The sequence below is a fragment of the Condylura cristata genome, unplaced genomic scaffold (assembly GCF_000260355.1).
Source record: "Condylura cristata isolate star-nosed mole 26May11 unplaced genomic scaffold, ConCri1.0 scaffold00020, whole genome shotgun sequence".
NCBI lineage: Eukaryota > Metazoa > Chordata > Mammalia > Eulipotyphla > Talpidae > Condylura > Condylura cristata.
In genome coordinates this window covers 3873218-3893200 of record NW_004567121.1, presented here as the reverse complement: position 1 = coordinate 3893200, position 19983 = coordinate 3873218, and the positions used below count along the sequence as shown (strand labels likewise).

The 19983-nt window shown below is 36.8% G+C and overlaps 1 protein-coding gene across 1 annotated transcript in view; it reads left to right on the top strand.

Annotated features, from left to right (window-relative positions):
* Positions 1-19983, top strand: part of KIAA1211L (KIAA1211-like ortholog) — a 99753-nt gene that overhangs the window by 45250 nt on the left and 34520 nt on the right. Inside the window, exons 3-4 of the mRNA XM_004686007.2 lie at positions 16067-16146; positions 19338-19506. Coding sequence (XP_004686064.1) covers positions 16077-16146; positions 19338-19506 — 239 coding nt within the window. The 5' untranslated portion in view covers positions 16067-16076. The remainder of the gene's footprint in view (positions 1-16066; positions 16147-19337; positions 19507-19983) is intronic.

The following is a 19983-nucleotide window of genomic DNA, read 5'->3' as shown; positions in this document are numbered from 1 at the left end:
AAAGGGAAGTAGTTTAGGGCTTCAATTAAATCTTTTTCTATGTTTTAATAAACCAATTATGTGTCTCATACACAAAATGGCAGGATGGCAGCCTCTGTGGATCCGGTGCTTGCTGCCCCTGCACAGCACTTGGGCTGGGTGGAGTCTTGGGAAACATCCTGGTGATACGGGGGCTCCCCAGGAACTCGGGCAGACAGTCCCCCCTAGTCCCTAGCCTCACTCTCCTTTTTGGTCCATAGGGACAATAACCCCAAAACTTAAAGATTCCTTGTAAACAGAGGTCTTTCTTTGTGCATAGAAATTGTCCTTGCTATGATTGCATGAAAACCTTTTTGCTGATAATTATTCAAACTCAGTGACTGATTCTGCCTATTTTGAATGGGCCAGAATAGCAGGGAGGTGTTATGTCTTCTCATTAATAGGCTTTGGAGCATGACTTCCTACTAAAAAACAAAAAAAGATCTCAGCTTTGCATCTGCTGTGCTGCAGAAATGCCAATCACATATGTAACATCCTAAATAGATTAAGCCTTAAAAACCTTCTTTGTGCCATTATTCTTGGTGTGCATACTTTTAAAAAGGGATTGTATTACCTCAATAACCCCATGAAGTCAAAGATAAAACTGTACTTGTAAAACTGCTCTATGTGCCCCATGTGCCAACATCCCGTTTACTGTGCTGTATCCAGCGGGCAGTGTCAGGCACAGCTCTCACTCCACGAATGAAAGTTTTGAAGTAGTGTCTTGGCAAGATAACCCAAAGCATTAGAGTAAGTTCATGTTTTTCTACAAGTTTTGTGAATATAATTTCTCAATTGAGATTTCAATGTTTGAATTCCTATTATATATTTATGGAATAATGTGTGAAAGTCTCTGGTAGATTCTTTTTTACACTAATAATCTGAACTAATGTTTCTCAGAACTCACATGAAAATATTCACCTCTGGCTGAATGAAAACAGGTAGCTCCTATGAATGATGTCATGTGTTGCCGTTGGAACCCTGAGTTTTATGGAGGAGCTCTGGCATTGGCTTAAACTGCATATGTGAAGCAGGTTCATGTGTGGGTGTCTACCTATATAGTTCTATACTTGCTGGCACAGCCAGCAAATATATGCAGCTGCATATTTTCCTAGCGAAGTAACTTATCAGTTTGCCTGTTTGCAAAAGGACTTTGAACACTACAAAACCAACTGTTATGTAAGTTTCAGAAAGTGGTATCGTTTATCTTACATAAGATACTATTTATGTGCTTACAAACTGTGCTGTTTATCTTGTGGATAACTGAGTTGGTTTAAATGTAGACCTGTTGTTTCTCTATAAAGAAACAGCCCAGAAAATTGTGGCTCCTCCTTCCTTCTCTCTGGATACACTCTTTATCCGTGTTTGGACCTCAGGATAAAAACCAGGTATCTGCCTCTGCATCCATATTCCTTTGCTCCCAGAGGAACCGGACTTCAGTTCTGCAGGATTTGAAACAAACTGGTGTAGATAAGGAACAGTGGATGAATACTCAGACTAAAGAGATGTGACATAGTACAGCTAAGTTGTAAATATTGGAAGAAGTTTGTCCTCAAGATACTGGGCTGCTGGGTGACTGTGATTGGGTGTTCGACAATGTTACATTCTTATCAGGAGCTGCTGCTTTCATCTAGCTGGTGTTACTGATAAATGTCTCTGGTTTGTTCAGTGATTCAGCAGTTATTTATTCAGTACCTACTGTGTGGCCAAGGCACATGTTTGCAATCTTCATGGAGTTGGTCTCCAAGTTTGACAAACTTAGCAAGATAAGGGGATGATGCTCCTTGTTAGGTCTTGCCTAAATTTAGGTTTTTTATACATAATACGCATTAATTACAGTGCTCAGTGCACTATGATTTAGTGTCTTAATTTTCTGGTTTCAGCCCCTTTGTTTATGATATGACTTTGCCTTCTATCTTCCTATAGGTCAAAGAAGATATGTCCCTATGTCTCCCTGCCCTCTCTGAAAGGTGGACAGAGGAGGTTTTGCATACACATACATCTAGGTGTCTGCTTCCAGGGCTGGAGGTGCTGTGACACCTGTAAAGGACGATGATTGGCTGAGGCTTAGTTCCATCTGACACCACCACCTCCTGGGGTGGTGCAGTGGTCAGTCAGGTCCTTCCCTCTTGCAGGCAGAGATATCTATCATGAAACAGCAAGCTCGCACAATTTTTGAACAGAGATTTCTCACAGGAACTTTGCAAACATTACACGTTCCATTTGCCTCAGTAATGTGAAAGTTATTTTTCTAAAAAAGGTACAGGCAGATCCTGGTGTGACTCACTAAAGAACAATAGTTAAGTCACAGTTTATTTTTGTCTTTTTCCCCACGAAAAGGAAAAATGATTAAATATATAAGGACTGTAGGCAGGTTTCAATCTATAGAGAGACTGGATCAATGAATCATGCAAACATTGATATAATTAAAACTGGCAAGTGCAGAGAACTGGGGTGCAGGGTTCTCGTAATGCACGGCAAGAGGTCCAGCCTCATCCTGAAGGGACAGATAAATATTCTTCCGGAATTGGCATTGGAGCTGATGGATGAGGGCGTGAGTAGGAGTTAAGAAAAAGTGGAGCGTGAGGTTAAGGAAGGACATTAACAAAGACCGTGGCTGCCAGGAAATGGGGTGCTGTGGGGGCAGGGGCAGAGCGAGGCACAGGTTTATGCCATTAATGCCCAGCCTCTGGTTCAAATGCAGACTGCCCACTTGTTTTGCCCATATTTTTAGATTTATCCCCAGAAATCATTTCCATATTTAAGTTTACCTTTGGGTATATGGCTTCCCATTCCTACCCATAACTCAGGCTTCCACCTGAGGTTAGAGCCTTTTTCCTTCAGTATTTGTTTTAGTGAAAGACATATTTTATATTTTATTGTCTTCTTTTCTGAATGTGTCTTTATTTCACCTTTTTTTTTTTTCTTCCTGGAAACACTTTGGCTCAAAAGCTTTATCTACATATAATTTACATATCAAGAAGTTCACCTGTTTAAAGTCTAAAGTCAGTAGGTTTCAGTAAACTTACAGAGTTGCGTGAATAATTTAATTTTAGAACATATTCATCTCCCAAAAAGGAAGTGTTGTGCCCGTTAGCACTTCCCATTACACCTCTTTCCCTCACACTGTCCAGCCCTAGGTAAAATGCTAACCTCTGTCTCTCTGAATTTCCCTCCTTTGAGTAGTCCATATACATAGATCATAGAGTATGTGGTCTGCTGTGTCTGGTTTCTTTCACCTAGAGTAATGTGTTCAAGGTTCATCTATGGTATATAGCGTGTTTCTCAGCACTTTCTTTTTATGAATAGATAGTATTCCTTTGTCTATACCGCTTTTTTTATTTGTTCACCATTGGGCAAATATTTGGATTATCTCCGCTTCTGGCTTATAAATATTACCGTCATGAACATTGGTGTACACTTTATGTGCACATCTTTCAATTTTTATTATTGTAAAATATACATAACCTAAATTTACCATCTAAATTATTTTCAAGAGGATAGTGCAGTGGTATCCAGTGTATTCATATTGCTGTACAGTCATCTCCCCATCCACCTCCAGAACTCATTTCATCTTCCAAAGCAGCAACTCTGTATCAGTAAGAATGCTATATTCCCCTGGTCCCTGACATTCTATATTTTGTTTCTATATAATTTGACTACCCTCAGTAGTAGAATCAGTCAACATTCATCTTGTGACTGACTTGTTTCACTTTGATAATGTCCTCAAGATCCATATTTCCTTCCTTTTTAAGGATGAAAGCTACTTTGCTATTTTACCCCTGCCTTCTAGGGTATGGGTTTTTGTTTTTGTTTTGTCCCTTCTGCATTACTGTTGCCTTCCTTAGTGCTGGTTTTTTGGATAGTGAAATGTTTGCCTTCTTATTTCATTTTGTGCATATAAATATTTGCTTAATGGGTGCCATGGGATTTGTATTTAACACTCTAAAATTGTAACACACTACTTTGATCTATACCACCTAACTTTAGCAAAACACTGCTCCTTTACATTTCTTCTCTCCTTTCTTTTAGTTTTCACAAAATAACATCCTTAAATATGTGTCTGAAAACTAAACTAATATTTTTATAAAACTACATTAGCTTTTTAAGTTATGTAAAAAATGAAATGTTGAGTTACAAAGTTAAATTAATACTAGTTTTTATACTACCGATTGCTTTTTTAAAAAATGGTGCAGTCTTTAAATCATGTAGGAATACAAAAATGAAACTTACAAACTGTTGTTGGAATTATTCTATTTCTATAATTGCCCATATATTAACCTTTACTGAGATTTTTATTTCTTCATTTGAATTCACGTTACTCTCCACAGTACTTTCATTCCAATCTGCAGGACTCACTTTAACATTTCTTGCAGGGCAGGTCTAAGGGTAATGAACTCCTTCAGTTTCTGATTATCTGACAGTCTTAATTTCTCTCTTTATTTTTTTCTTATTATTTAGTGTATTTATTACATCATCCTTCATTTTTGTGCAATGTATGATTTCCTTGTGAAATTCCCATCACCAAGTCACCTGTGCACCATCACTCTAGTCCCTTGTGCTCTTTCCACTCCTATCCTGATCATTTTCCCGCCTTCTCCCCTATAGAATGTTTCTCATCTGTAGTTGCCTGATGGTTTTGATTTTATTATAGTTACCCCCCCATTCCTTATTTGATTCCTCTACATTCCTCCTACAAAAGAGACATTTCATATTTTTTCTTTTTCTTTATGGCTTATTTCATGGATTATAATCCCTTCCAGCACCATTCGTGTTGCTGCAAAGGGCATGAGCTTATCCTTTTGACTGCTGAGTAATATTTCATTGTTTAAATATACCACATCTTGATCCAGTCATCTACTTGGAGGCATTTGGATTGCTTCCATAGTGTATCTAATGTAAATTGTAGTGCAGTAACATAGGGGTGCAAGTGTCCTTTTGAATTGATGTTTTGTGTCTTTTGAGTAGATTCCTAGTGGAATTGCTGGATCATATGGAAGCTCAATTTTTAGTAGTTGAGGAACCTCTACACAGCTTTCCATAATAGTTGGACTAGTTTGCATTCCCAGCAGCAGTGTAGGAAAATTTTGCTTCAGAGTTCTTGGTTTGCATCCCTACCTCTTTCAGCACTTTGAAAGTATTAGTCTACTGCCTTCTGCCCTCTGCAGTTCCTAATAAGTTATCTGATTATAATCTTATAATAATTTATTTTTACATCATTTTGTGCCTTTTTCCATCTCAGTTGTAATCCCCATGTGTTTCCCATCACCAAGTCACCCATGTGCCATCACCATAGTCCAGTGCACCTCCCCCCCCCCCGTTTTTTTTTTTTTTAAAGATTTATTTATTTATTCGTACAGAACTGGGGTACAGGTCAGAGATGCGGAGGGTGCGAGGATTCACCAGAGAGAGAGTGGGGAGCAGAACAGGCAGATTGATGAAGTACACTGCTGAGGGGAGCAGCAGGCGGGTCAGGAGAGGTCTGCCGCGCAATGTGGTCACCTCCGGGGCAGGCAGGAATCGAACTCACATGGAAGTGGTTTAAGCTTCTTTGTGGTGTGCTTTAACCCGCTGTGCCACCAGGGAGGGCCAACCCCCCCCCCCTGTTTTTGATCCCATCCCCCACTCCACCCCCATAAAATGTCTCTGGTATATGGCTGATCATTATTCTTGTTATTTTCTCGCCTGGTCCATTATACTCCTGCTATGAGCAAAACCATCTGGTATTTTTCTTTCTCTTTCTGGCTTATCTCACTAAGCATGATCTTTTCTAGCTCCATCCATGTTGCTGCAAAAGACATGTGTTTCTTTTTTTTGGTTGCTGAGTAATATTCCATTGTGTATATGTACCACATCTTTTTAATCCATTCATCTACTTTTGGGCATTTGGGCTGCTTCCATGTTTTTCCTATTGTAAATAACTGCGTATAATCTTATTGTTGATCTCTTGTATGTGAGATTTGCTTATTTCTTACTGATATCAAGATTTTCTATTTTAGGCATTCAACAGCTTGATTGAAATGAGTACTTGTTTGATTTTAATGTGGATCTGTTTGCATGTACCTTCTGTGGAGGTTGTTTCAAACTCCTTAGAAATCCATATGCCTATCTTTCATAAAATTGGAAGGTTTGGTCCATTATTTATTCAGATAGTCTCTCTGCTCCTTTTTCTCTCTTCTCCTTCTAGGACACCCACAATCTGTATGTTGGTATGCTTGATATCCTCTTAAGCTCAGTTCACTTTACCTCACTTCAAACCTTTTTCTTTGAGTTCCTTAGACTCAATTCCCATCATCCTATTTTCAAGTTTTCTGATTCTTTCTTCAGCCTGCTGAAATCTAGCTTTGAGTTCCTATAGTATATCTTTCATGGAATATTTTAGTATTATACTTTTCAGCTGTTACTTTGTTCTTCTTACATTCTTTAGTCTTTTTATTGGTATTTTTATTTTGCTCATACATTGGTTTCTTGACTTTTCCATATTTCCTTTAGTTCTTTTAATATTATTAAGTTGTTTCAAAGTCTTTGTCTAGTAGGTCTACCTCTAAATCTTATTTATTTTATTTTTTAAAAAATGTATTTATGCGGCCCTCCCTGGTGGTGCAGTGGGTTAAAGCACAACACTGAGAAGCTAAAGCCACTTCTGCATGAGTTCAATTCCCGCCTGCCCCGGAGGAGACCACATGGCGTGGTCTCCTGACCCGCCCACTGCTCCCCTCAGCAGTGTACTTCATCAGTTTGCCTGTTCTGCTCCCCACTCTGTCTCAGGTGAAGTCTCTCACCGCCCCTGTACCTCTGGCCTGTACCCCAGTCTGTATGCATAAATAAATAAATCTTTAAAAAAAATGTATTTATGCATACAAGAACTGGGTTACAGACAGGTGGTCTGGGGGTTGGTTAGAGAATTCACCAGAGACAGAGTAGGGACCAGAACAGGCAGACTGACTGAAATACACTGCTGAGGGGAGCATTGGGTAAGACAGGAACGGTTTGCTGTGCCATGTGGATCACCTCCTTGCCCAGGCAGCAGCTTGTGCTGAGTGGCTGCTGATAGCTTCAAGTGCTAAGCTTTAATCCCTTGCACCACCAGGGAGGCCCACTGTCTTTCTTAGAGACCGTTTCTATATATTTTTTTCTTTTCCCTTTCCTGTTTCTTTATATACCTTCTGATATTTTTGTTGGAAACTAGACATTTAAGTCTAATAATGTAATAACTTTAGAAACTAGATTACAGTTCTCCAGGGTTTGTTGTTTGTTGTTTTTATCTTTTCAGTTATTGCAAGTTGTCCTTTGCTGAGAATCAGCCTAAAGTATAAGGTCTTCTCAGTTCTTGTCTGAGCCCTTGCCTTGCCCTGACATGTGCTGTGACTTTATAGTTTCTCCCATATACTGGGTTGCTTTTGAATGTTCTAGCCTTTAATGCCTGGTTCCCAAAAGGGTAAAAGAGAAAAATGAAGGGGGAGAATTGGGACACCCACCTTTTAAATATCCTGAAAGTCCCTCTGCTAGGAAGGGAGGGACTTGAAGTAATGGGGAGAGGAAAGTGTATCAGCAGTGGCTGTCCACTTCTCTGCAATGCTGTGATCATAAGCAGCAATCACAGCACAAATCCCCAGTGTTTGGGTTTAACATTTTGATGAATTGTTTTCCAAAGTGGCTGTAACATTTTACATTTCCATCAGCAATGAATGAGGACTCCAAGTTCTTCACATCCTTGTAGATCTCTTTATTTCCTTGTCTATCTCATTTATTACCACCATCCTAGTGAGTATAGAGTAGTAGTTCACTAAGTTTAGATTTTCCCTAAAGGCAGATGATGCCAGGTATCTTTTTACAGACTTACTGGCCATTCATTTGCCTTCTTGCACAAGTATCTGTTCAAATCCTTAATAATTTTATTGAGGTATAATTAACAGTTGTGTACTATAAGGAAAATCCTACTGCTTGTTAGCGATGTCTCCGCTCTGGGAAACTGCTGAGCTGGCAGCTGCAGAAGCTTGAAGTCAGCAAAAAGAAAAAAAAAAAAAGTAGTAGTAGTAACTGTTTTTCTATGAAGTGTCGTGCAAACAGATCAGCACATCAAGGCCATCATGTCCCGTGTCATGTTGGGAGTTGCTGGGGGAAGGAAATAGAAGTAAGTTGCATGACCTGGCTTTCACTTCTGCAAAAGCACACTTTAGATAGAAAAATCTTTGTAAGACTCAGCTCTTGTGCTGTTTCCATAAGCAGATCAAGTCTGATTCTGCAGAATACGAGATCACTTTTGATAGTATATATAATTGTCCTTTTTTCGCTAACAGAATGTAGGCAGATGTCTCCTTTGTCTCTGCTATATTAGAATTATGTATCTTCTGTGCACGGCCCCCCTGAACAAGTCAGATGTATGGGCAGGATCAGTACTGAGAAATCTGGTAGCTCCCCTTGCTTTGAATCCTCCATTTGCTCTGAATAATCTTTTTAAAAAAATTTTTCTTCTCACTGATACTCGAGTGATTCAGTTGAAACATATAAAATTTTATTTTTAAAGTTTCAGGTGTACTATGTAATTATTTGGTATTTGGTATATTGCTAGGGGATCAGCACAGTAATTCTATCCATTTTAAATGGATATGCTTCTAATGAGTTCTAAAGATTCCTTATATATTGTATGTACAGATTCCTTATCATATTTATGCTTGCAGATAGTTCTTTGTGAATTGTCTTTACACATGTTGGTAGAGGTTGAAATAAAGTGATAATTTTGATGAATTCCAACTTAACCTGTCTTCTCTTTTCACATCTGAGTAATCATTACCTAATCGTGATCACAGATTATTCCTGTGTTTTCTTCTAAGAATTTTATAGTTTTAGTACTTGTATTTGTGATCTGTTTGGAGGTAATTTTCAAGCGTAACATGAAGTGTAAGTTATGTTTTGTGTGTAAGTGTGCAGTTGCTCCAGGACCATCTGTTGAAAAGACCAATCCCCTGGTTGAATTGTCTTGGCACACTTTTTGAAAATCAGTTGACCATAAATGTATGTGGTTATTTTGAGATTTTGAATTTGATTCTACATTTTGTTAATCTATATGCCTGTCTAAATGCCACTACCACACAATCTTTTTTTTTTTTTTTTAAACAAAATACCACCGTCCACTCTCCCTTATGGTAACCTTGGTTCTGTTGTCAGTCTATGAGTTAACTTCAGTTTGTTCATTCATCTGCTTTGTTTCTTTATGTTTCACATATATAGATGAAATCATCCAATATTTGTCTTTCTCTTTCTGACGGATTTCGTTTAATATAATCTCCTTGAATTCCTTACATTTTGCAGCAAATGGCAATGTTTAATCTTTAAGTACTTAGTAATATCAGACTATGTAATTTTCTATTGTGTATATATATCACATCCCCTTTACTTTATTCAGTCATCTATCAAAGGACACTTAGGTTGTTTCCATATCTTTACTTTTGTCAATATTGCTGCAGTAAACTTAGGGGTGCAAAAATGTTTTTTAGTTTAATTATTTCATGTTCCTCAGCTGGATATGAATAGTATTGCAGAATATCAGTAGTTCCATTTGTAGCTTCCTGAGGAAGTGGCAAACTGTTTTCCAAAATGGTTGCACCAACTTACTTTCCTACCAACAGTGTACTAGGTTCCTTCTCCCCCAGACCCTCTAACACTTGTTACTAGTCTTCATGATGGAAGCCATTTTCACAGATGTGAGGTGATAACTCATGTAGTTTTGATTTGCATTCCCCTAATAATAAAAGATACATATTTTTTCATGTGCCTATCAGCTATCAGTCCTAGTCAGAGAAATGTCTAGTTGGATCTCCTGCACAATTTTTTAAAAAATTGCTTTTGTTGTTGTTGTTGAGTTACTTATGTACCTTGGGTGTTTTCCAGTGCAAATATTTTCTCCAATGTGCAAATATTTTCTCCAATTCTGGAGTGTGTCTTTTCCTTTTAATGATAGTTTCTTTCTCTGTGAAGAGGCTTTTTAATTTATCGATGTACTATATACAAGTATCTTCTCTCATTCATTAAGTTGTCTTTTCATTTTGATAGTATTTTCTTTTACTTTGCAGAAGCTTTTAGATTTGACATTTGTATACTTTTTCCTTTTGTTTTTATTGCTGTTGGGAAGGACATCGGAAGGGCAGATATCAGAAAATGTATCACCTTTGTTTTCTTCTGTAGTTTTATGATTTCTGGTCTCAAATCAAAGCCTTTAATTCATTTTGAATTTATTTTTTGTTTATGGAGTTAGAATGGCCCAGTTTCATTCTTTTACATATTCCCAATACCTTTTGTTGAAGAGATTTTTCTTTCCATATTGTGTGTGGACTGGCTTCTTTATCATACATTGTATGTATCATGGCTTTGTATAGATTAACTATTGATATATGTATAGATGTATGAGTCCTCAGTTCTTCATTGACCCATGTGTTCAATACCATTCTATCTTAATTACTGTTTCTTTGTAATATCGTTCAAAGTCAAGTATTGTGATATTGCCAATTTTCTTCTTTTTTTCTCAAAATTTCTTTAATCTATTGGGTTTTTTTTCTGTTCCATTGTAAATTTTAGCATGAACATGGAATATGTTTCCATCACTTTGTGTTGTCTATTGCTTTTAGTAATGTCTTGTTGTTATTGCCATGTAAGTCTTTTACTTCTGTTCTTTATTATAGTGATTTAACCCTTTTTGATATGATTGTGAGTGGAATTTTTAAAATTTCTTGTAGCTCATTGTTCACATGTAGAATTACAGCAGATTTTGTATACTAAATACAGGTATATCACCTCTTTGGTGATATAAATAGAAAGTATTTTATTCTCCTATATGCTATTGTAAATAGAATTATTTTCTTAATTTTACTTCTAATAGTTTTTAACAGATTCCTTTCTTGTTTACAAAATCATGTCATATGCAAATAGGATAATTTTGCTTCTTCTTTTCTGACCTCAGTGTTTTGTTTCTTTTCCTTGCCTAGAATCTCCAGTGCAAAGCTGAGTTAGATGTATAAGTGTTGATATTCTTGTCTTTTCCCTCATATTATGGAGAAAACTCACTGCTAAATATGACATAAACTTTAGTGTTTTTTTGTAGATACCCTTTATTGGGTCAAGAAAGTTTTCCTCTTTTCCCTCTTTTCCTACTTTGCTGAATATTTATATCATAAAAAAGTATGGGATTTTGTTAAATGTTTTCACCATCTGCTGAGATGATATTTTTGTTTTTCATTCTGTTAATATGGCAAGATATTATAAATGCATTCATTGCTTTTCATATGTTGAAACAACCTTGCATTCCTAGATAAATTCCACTTGGCTATTATATATATTATTTTAAATATTGCTGGATTAACTTTTCTAGTATTCTCTTGAGAATTTTTGATCCCTAATTTGCATGTTTCCATTGACTATACATTAATTTTCTACATTAATTGATTTTGATGTATTAAATTAATTGCATGCATGAAATAAATACCAGTTAATATGTTTGCTGATTTTGATTTTCTTGTGTTGTGATGAGAATGCTCGTGTTTATATTTACAAGTGAAACTAGTTTTCATTTATTGTGAGGTCTTTGTCTGGTTTAAGTATCAGGGCAATACTGATGTCATAGAATGAGTGGCAAATTATTGCTTTTGTTTTGGGGAACAGTTGGGAAAGGATTGTTTACTATTAATTCTTTAAGTTTTTGATAGAATTCAATAGTGAGACATGTAGAGCTGGGTTCATTTGTTTTTTTTTTCTAAGTCTATTCAGATTGTTCTATTTCACACTGATTCAGTGGTTTCTATCTTTTTAGGAACTTCACCACTTCATCTGACTTAACTAAATTTTTGGCTCACAATTATTCATAATTCCCTGTAATCCTTTTCTTTTCTTTTCTTTTCTTTTCTTTTTTTTTTTTTAACATGAAAGATTAATACTCTTTCAATGCCTGGTTTTAGTAATATGAATCCTCTCTTTTTTCTTTTGGTCAGTTGAACTAAAGTTTTATCAATTTTGTTGATTTTTTTTTCCTTTGAGGTAACATTGGCTTATAGCACTGTTTTTGATTCAGAGGTATAGGATTTCCCCATTCAGGTATTCTTACCCTTCCACATCCACCATCAAAACACCATAGTCCTCCATCTTAAAACATTATGCTCCCTGGGCCCTCCCTGGTGGCGCAGCGGGCTAAAGCACAGCACTAAGAAGCTTAAGCCACTTCCGCATGAGTTCGATTCCTGCCTGCCCTGGAGGAGATCCACATGGCGAGGCAGACCTCTCCTGACCCGCCCGCTGCTCCCCTCAGCAGTGTACTTCATTAATCTGCCTGTTCTGCTCCCCACTCTGTCTCTGGTGAATCCTCTCACCCTCCGCATCTCTGGCCTGTACCCCAGTTCTGTATGAATAAATAAATCTTTAAAAAAAAAAAAACAAAAACATTATGCTCCCTCCACACTTAGTTCTCACCCCTCTGGTAGCCTCAGTTCTATGGTCAGATTTCCAGGGTTTGGTTTTATCTGACTCTTTGTTAGGTTTCTCTGTATTTCACATACAGGTGACATTACTTGGCTTTTGTTTTTCTCTGTCTGACATATTTTTTGCTTAGCATAGTCTGTTGCAGCTCCAACTATGTTATCACAGTTAGCAAGGGTTTTGTTTTGTTTTTTTTTGATGAGTAATATTTCATTGTGTATTTACACCATGTCTTTCTAATTACTCATTTGTTTAGGGGTATTAGGTTGTTTCCACAACTTGGCTATTGTATATAAGGCTACAATGAACATAGGAGTTGTAATCCCCTTAAAATTAGTGTTTTTGTATTCTTTGGGTGGGCACCTTGGCGTGGAATTGCTGGGTCATATGGTAGATACATTTTCGATATTTTGAGAAGTCTTCTTACTATTTTCCTTAAATATTGGACCAGTCTACATTTCATTTCATTACACTAATAGTATAAGAAGGTTCCTTTTTCTTGGTATCTTTGCATACTTGTTTCTGAACTTTTTATTTATTTTTAAAGATTTTTTTTTGAAAATTTGGTTTTCTTTATTTTTTTTATAAGTTTATTTTTACATCATTTTGTACATTTTTTTTCCATCTCAATTGTAATCCCCGCCGGTTTCCCATCACCAAGTCACCCGTGTGCCATCACCATAATCCCGTGCACTTCCCTCCATACCCCCCCATTTTTGATCCCATTCCCACTCCACCCTCACAAAATGTCTGATATATGGCTATTCATTACTGTTATTTTCTCATCTGGTCCATTATACGCCTGCTATGAGTGAAGCCATCCGGTATTTTTCTTTCTCTTTCTGGCTTATCTTACTAAGCGTGATCTTTTCCAGATCCATCCAAGTTGCTGCGAAAGACATGTGTTTCTCTTTTTTGGTTGCTGAGTAATATTCCATCGTGTATATGTACTACATCTTTTTAATCTGATTCTGGACTTTTTTTTTTTTTTTTTTTTAAAGATTTATTTATTTGTGCATACAGATCTGGGGTACAGGCTAGAGGCTCAGGGGCAGCGAGAGGCTTCACCAGAGACAGAGTGGGGAGCAGAACAGGCAGATCGAGGAAGTACACTGCTGAGGGGAGCAGCGGGCGGGTCAGGAGAGGTCTGCCGCGCCATGTGGTCACCTCTGGGGCAGGCGGGGATCAAACTCATGCGGAAGCGGCTTTAGCTTCTCAGTGCAGTGCTTTAACCCGCTGCGCCACCAGGGAGGGCCTGATTCTGGACTTTTTATCATGGGACATTCTCATAGTTGTGAGGTGGTATCACATTGTGGTTTTGATTTGCATTTCCCTAACAATAAGTGGTAATGGGCTCTATTTTTAGATGCCTGTTCTTTTGTATGTCTTCTTGTATTGTCTCCTTGCCTATTTAGCTCTTCTGCCCGTTTTTTAAATGGGATTCATTGCTTTCTTTTTGTTGATTATATGAGTTCTTTTAGATCTTGGATATAAGCCCCTCCTCAGTAGATGTTCTGTAAATATTTTCTCCCATGTACTATGGCATCTTTTTGTTTTCATGACAGTTTCTTTTACTGTGCAAAGCTTTTTAGTTTGATATAGTCTTTTTTGTTTATTTTCTTTTATTTTTTCCTTGTTGTGTTAGAGACAAATCCACAAAGGCATCTCAGAAGCCTGTGTTTTGAAGTAACTTTGCCTGTGATTTCTTCTATGTATTTTATGGTTCTAGGTTTACATCCAAGAAAGAACAAGTAAAGGTATCATTATTTTCAGATGACATGATAATATACATAGAAAACCCTAAAGGCTACATTAAGAAACTAATTGAAACAATGAATCAGTTCAGCAAAGTGGTGGGTTACAAAATCAGTGTACAAAAATGCATTGCTCTGTGCCAACAGTGAGCTAGAAGTGGGAGAAATAAAGAAAACAATTACATTTGCAGTTGTGTCAAAAAGGAATTAAATACCTAGGAGTAAATTCAACAAAGGAAGTAAAGGACCTATATACTATGAAAACTTTAAGACATTGCTAAAAGAAATAGAAGATACGAAGAAATGGAAAGATATTCCTTGCTTATGGATTAGAAGATTTAACATTGTCATAATGGCCATTTTACCCAAAACATACAGATTCAGTGCTTTATCAAACTTCCAATGACATCCTTCAAAGATACAGAACAAACATTACTGAAATTCATATGGGAGCACCAAAAAAAAAAAAAAAAAATCCTGAATAGTCAAAGCAATCTTGGCAAAACAGAGGAAAAGTGATGCTGTCGAAATTCTGGACTTTCACATTTTGTTGATCTTTTGAAAGAACCAGCCTTGTGTTTGCTGACTTTCAAATATTTTCATTTTTTCTGTTTCATTTAATTTTTGCTTTAATATGTATGATGTACATTCTTCTGCTTATTTCAGTTTAATTTCCTCAGCTGTGGCCTGACTATAGATAGGAGGCATCCAGGAGAGAAGCTGAGGACAGGAGTGGGGGGACTACAATGGAGGGTGGGAGAGAGCACAAGGGAATATGATGATGGACCATGGGAGCTTTGGTGGTTGGAGAACAGGATGACCACAACTGAGGGAAGTAATCCTATATTGTGGAAAAATTAGCAACAATGTAAAAAAAAGTACATTAAAATTTTTAAATAAATTAATTTTAAAATCATGACAGCTACAGTGTTACACATAATTTCTTCTATCCTGTATCAAAAGAAGCATTTTTTCTTTTAATTAGTTTTATAATATATGTGTTTCTATGCACAAATGCACATACAATAAAAAATAAAAATCAGCTCAGTATTTTGTAACAAAGTTATCAGTAATTACTTCGCTTCTAAGTAAAGTAAAAGATTTTTAATTTTGGAAGAAGCTAAGTGAAAATAGATGAAATGGTATAACTAGGTTGATTTGCTTTAGAGTAGCCAAAGCAAATGTCCTCTGTTTTCCTTTGCTTCACATTTTTCATAATCAAAAGTACAGTAAAGAAACTCAATGTAAATGAATAGAGATATAACTTTATTTCAAAATATTAGATATCTATTGAGTAAACACTCATAAGGAACTTTCATGGTGTAGTTAGTGTAAGACAATCAGGAAGTTAGTCTAATAGGGTGTGAGAGTGTGTGTGTGTGTGTGTGCGCATGTGTTCATGTTCACACAGGCATAGGAAAGAAACACTGGTATGAAATACATTACAGTATCAACTGTGGCTATCTTTGGAGGGATTGTGGTGATTTTCATTTTCTATGTCTTCCAAGGTGTTTCTACAGTGAACAAAAGAAAAACATGTTTCTGAAAAAATTTTTTAAAGAAATTATGCATTGTGTAATTTGGTGAAGTACTTGCTGCAGGTATCTGTTTTCCATTCAGTTGTTCTGTCAGCAACTAGATAAAGGGGGGTGTAGTTACTAATCTTAAACAGTAGACATGTTTTTGGCATATACTGGCCTGTACTCTGCCCTCAAATGTGTCTTTGCTGGTTGTGTGCAAGCAAAGTACTGGGCAAAATATACTCATCATTTCATTCATTGTCAACTTCTACTAGACATAATTTTTTAATATGAACTTTCTTCTGATTTTAGTGAGTTGGCCATGATTTCCACAAGAGTGATGGACATTAAGCTTCGGGAGGCCGCAGAAGGCCTTGGAGAAGACAGCACAGGTAAGATCCTCACTTTCCCACCCCTGGGATGAACCCTTGTTGGGCTTGGGGCAGAGGGACTGATGAAGCCAGGCCTTTGGGGTTCTCTGTGTGGAGACTGAGTGCACAGCATGATTAGAAATCCCCAGACTCTTACAATGTGGAGGCCACATCCTGGTTAGTTCAGCCACCTATTGATAGGGGGGTGAGGGTGGGTTTTCAAGTCATATACCTCATTCCTGGAGGTAAATATGTCCCCTTGCTTGGCTGACTTGAAAACAAAGGAAGAGGGGTTCAATAGGATCCTTTATCACCTAAGAACATCCGCAGGTATCAGTAGGAAGCTAGGCAAAACATAGGAGTGCCTAATCACCCAGAAGAAATACTATTGACAGAAACTTTGAGCCTTCTTTTTAATGACTTCTATACTCTTTAGACCCATGAATCATCATCTTATAACACGTTTCAGGATTTACTCAGTTATGTGATTGGTCTACTGTTATTCACTTATTGCTGTTTATCTCTTGATTGAATCATAAAATTGACATTAAAAGGCCTTAACTTCCTTTTCCCTAGTTTATAGCCATCTAGGGATATAACAGAGGTCTTGCTTAAGGTCAAAATGTTAATAGTGATTTTCTTTGCTATAAATCCTAGCTGCCAATCATTTGCTTTAAATACTAAGATATTTAGAGATTCATTTCATATCTTACAGATTTTTGTTACTATTCCATATTAGAATTACTTTTCTTCTGTCATATATTATAGATAGATTTTCTTATTATTACATATTAGAATTACTTTTTCTCTGTCACATGTCAATAGATACCTAATATACACAAATTGAGGTGTTTTTTTTTTTAATTGAATCTGACTTTCAAAATTTCTCAGATTATGGACCACTGAAATGCTATTTATTTTAAGGAAGATTATAGTTTTTGGAGTTGTATTTGATTAACCTGATACCTCAGTAGATGCTAGTTTGGAATACCATGAACACCCATTTTTTAAAAAAATAATATAATAGTTTATTTTTACATCATTTTGTGCATTTTTCCATCTCAGTTGTAATCCCCTTGGGCTTCCCATCACCAAATCACCCTGTGCCATCACCATAGTTCAGTGCATTTCCCTCCCCCCACTGTTTTTGATCCCATTCCCCACTCCACCCCCATGAAACGTCTCTGGTATATGGCTGGTCTATTATACTCCTGCTACGAGTGAAACCATCAGTATTTTGCCTTTCCATTCTGGCTTATTTCACTAAGCATGATCTTTTCCAGCTGCAAAAGGCATGCGTTTATTTATTTATTTATTTATTTTTGGTTCTGAGTAATATTCCATTGTGTATACGTACCACATCTTTTTAATCCAGTCATCCACTTTTGGGCTTTGGACTGTTTCCTTGTCTTTCCAATTGTAAATAAAGCAAATAAACTTAGGGATGCAGGCATCTTTTTGAATCAGTATTTTTGTGTCTTTTGGGTAGATACGTAGGAGTGGGAATGCTGGGTCATATGGAAGCTCCATGTTTAGCAGTTCAAGGAAACTCCAAACATTTTTCATAGTGGTTGTACTAGTTTGCATTCCCACCAGTAGTGCAGAAGAGTTCCTTTTTCTCTACATCTGCGCCAGCATTTGTCGTTGCTAGTTGTTTAAAGATGTGCCATTCTCACTGGTGTGAGGTGGTATGTCATTGTGGTTTTAATTTGCATCTCCCTTATTACAAGTACATAATGTTGAACATTTTTTATATGCTTGTTGGCCATCTGCATTTCCTCTTTGGAGAATTGTCTTTTTAGCTCTTCTGCCCATTTTTTGATGGGGTTGTAAAAACCCAATTTTTGAAAAGACAGAAACTTTAAATATTCTTCCCACCCAGTAGTAGTGAGTTAAGTTATTCAGACTAACCACTTTGCATTTAAAATTTTAAATTCTAGATAAGAACATTTAAAAAAAATTAAGTATAAAAATGATGAAGCCAGAATTGAAAGAAAAATTATAAAACCCAGAGAGATCAGTGAGCAGGAATCCACTTTTGCCCTCAGATCATTTATCAATCTTGGAATCTTTGAATGGGTGGTAAAAGAGAAGGTCAAATATAAAATATAGGGCATGTATCAAAATGCAGGGTCTTCTCATATAACCAACAAGGCAGAGGCTCAAGAATCTTTCTAAATAATGAACTCTCTTTTAGAACCACCCATTAACAAAATAATCATTTTGTGACTATAAAGGTAAGGCAACATCTACTAGAAGCTAAGAAAATGTTATTGTAGAATTTATTTCTCTTTGGGCAGGGATTTATTCCACATAAGGTAATATATGACTTCCTACTAGAGTAATAACTTAATATTAGTAGTTCTTCACATTGAGGCAAGATCATGTAAACTCCTCTGGAGGATATTATTATAAGCCAAATATAAATATTGTGGGTTTTTAGAAATGCATCTTACCAAATAATTTACTTATAAAACATACAAATTGACTTCACCAATTTATATATAGTCTCTGGCTGTATGGGCATCATGTAACTATGATGTTGCATTCTATTTTTAGTTTTTGTAAATATTCAGAGGAAAGGAATGAACTTAGCTGAACTGCTAAAGTGAAATCACAGGATTCTTGATATTCAGAATTTGTGAGTGAGAATGAAGAAGACACCAGGGAAGAAGTCACAAAAAGTTTAACAGTGTAAATTCTAATGATCCAGAAGCTTGGCAGTCAGCCTTGGTACTGATATCTCTCCCTAAAGCAGCTCTTCATAGCTTTTGGTACCCCAGGGAGCCCCTCTTGCTCATGAAGCCAGAGCTCTCTGATTATTGTTGGTGCTCCTGTCCATGCTGAACGAAGTATTTGAGAATTATTTTGAATAATAATTTGAGTTATCACATGGTCTTTATCCTATCAGGTTATTTTGCTTTGACTGTGAATATTTTAGAAATTGAAACTGGATTCAAGTAAAGGAAAATTTACTTGTGCTTTGATCTTGTCACCAGGCTTCAAAGATTTCTTGGCCCTTTTATTAGAATCTCAAAATAAACAAGATTTTTTTCAGGTGGGCCAAATGGCTTGCCATTTATTTATGTATTTCTGTGTGGTAGAGAATCTTTTCTAGAGAGAATAGTAGTGCATAGATAGACACCTCGCTTTCTCTCCTTCACATGTACATGACATATTGGTAAAGACTCTCATGCATTCTTTCTGCATAGGAAAGAAAAAATCCAAGTTCAAAACGTTTAAGAAGTTCTTCGGGAAGAAGAAGAGAAAGGAGTCACCCTCGTCCACAGGAAGTAGCACCTGGAAACAAAGTCAGGCGAAGAGCGAGGTCATCCCCATCGAGGCTGGGCCAGTGGGCTACGACTCAGAGGATGAGCTGGAGTAAGTGGCCTTTGACCCCTGCAGTCCACACGCCTGTGAGCAGGAGGCATAGCATACTCAGGATTCTCATCATGGCCTCTTGCTAGATTTCTGAGCCTTCTTTCCTCCTGGCTAACTCCACTGGAGTTTCCTCCACAGAAGTTGTGTCTTTTCATACATAGAGATGGAAAAAGTTGGAACAAAAACATTATTGGTGATTGCTGTAGACTAGGTGCTATTTATATTAAAAGTCCACAAAGACTGTGAAAGAGGAGGTACAATATACCATTTTGTAGGAGAGCAAACCAAGTTTTAGAGAAATTTTGGAGAACTTGTTTGGTGCCCCATAGCTGAAAGTGGCATGATATTAACCCTGATTTAATTTGAATTAAAATTCTTTGAGGACCTTGGTACTATCCCTAAAAATAAAAGTCTCTCTAAGCTTGACCTTTGAGTAATCTAATGAGGACATTTTAGAGACCTAGAGTGGGTATGGAG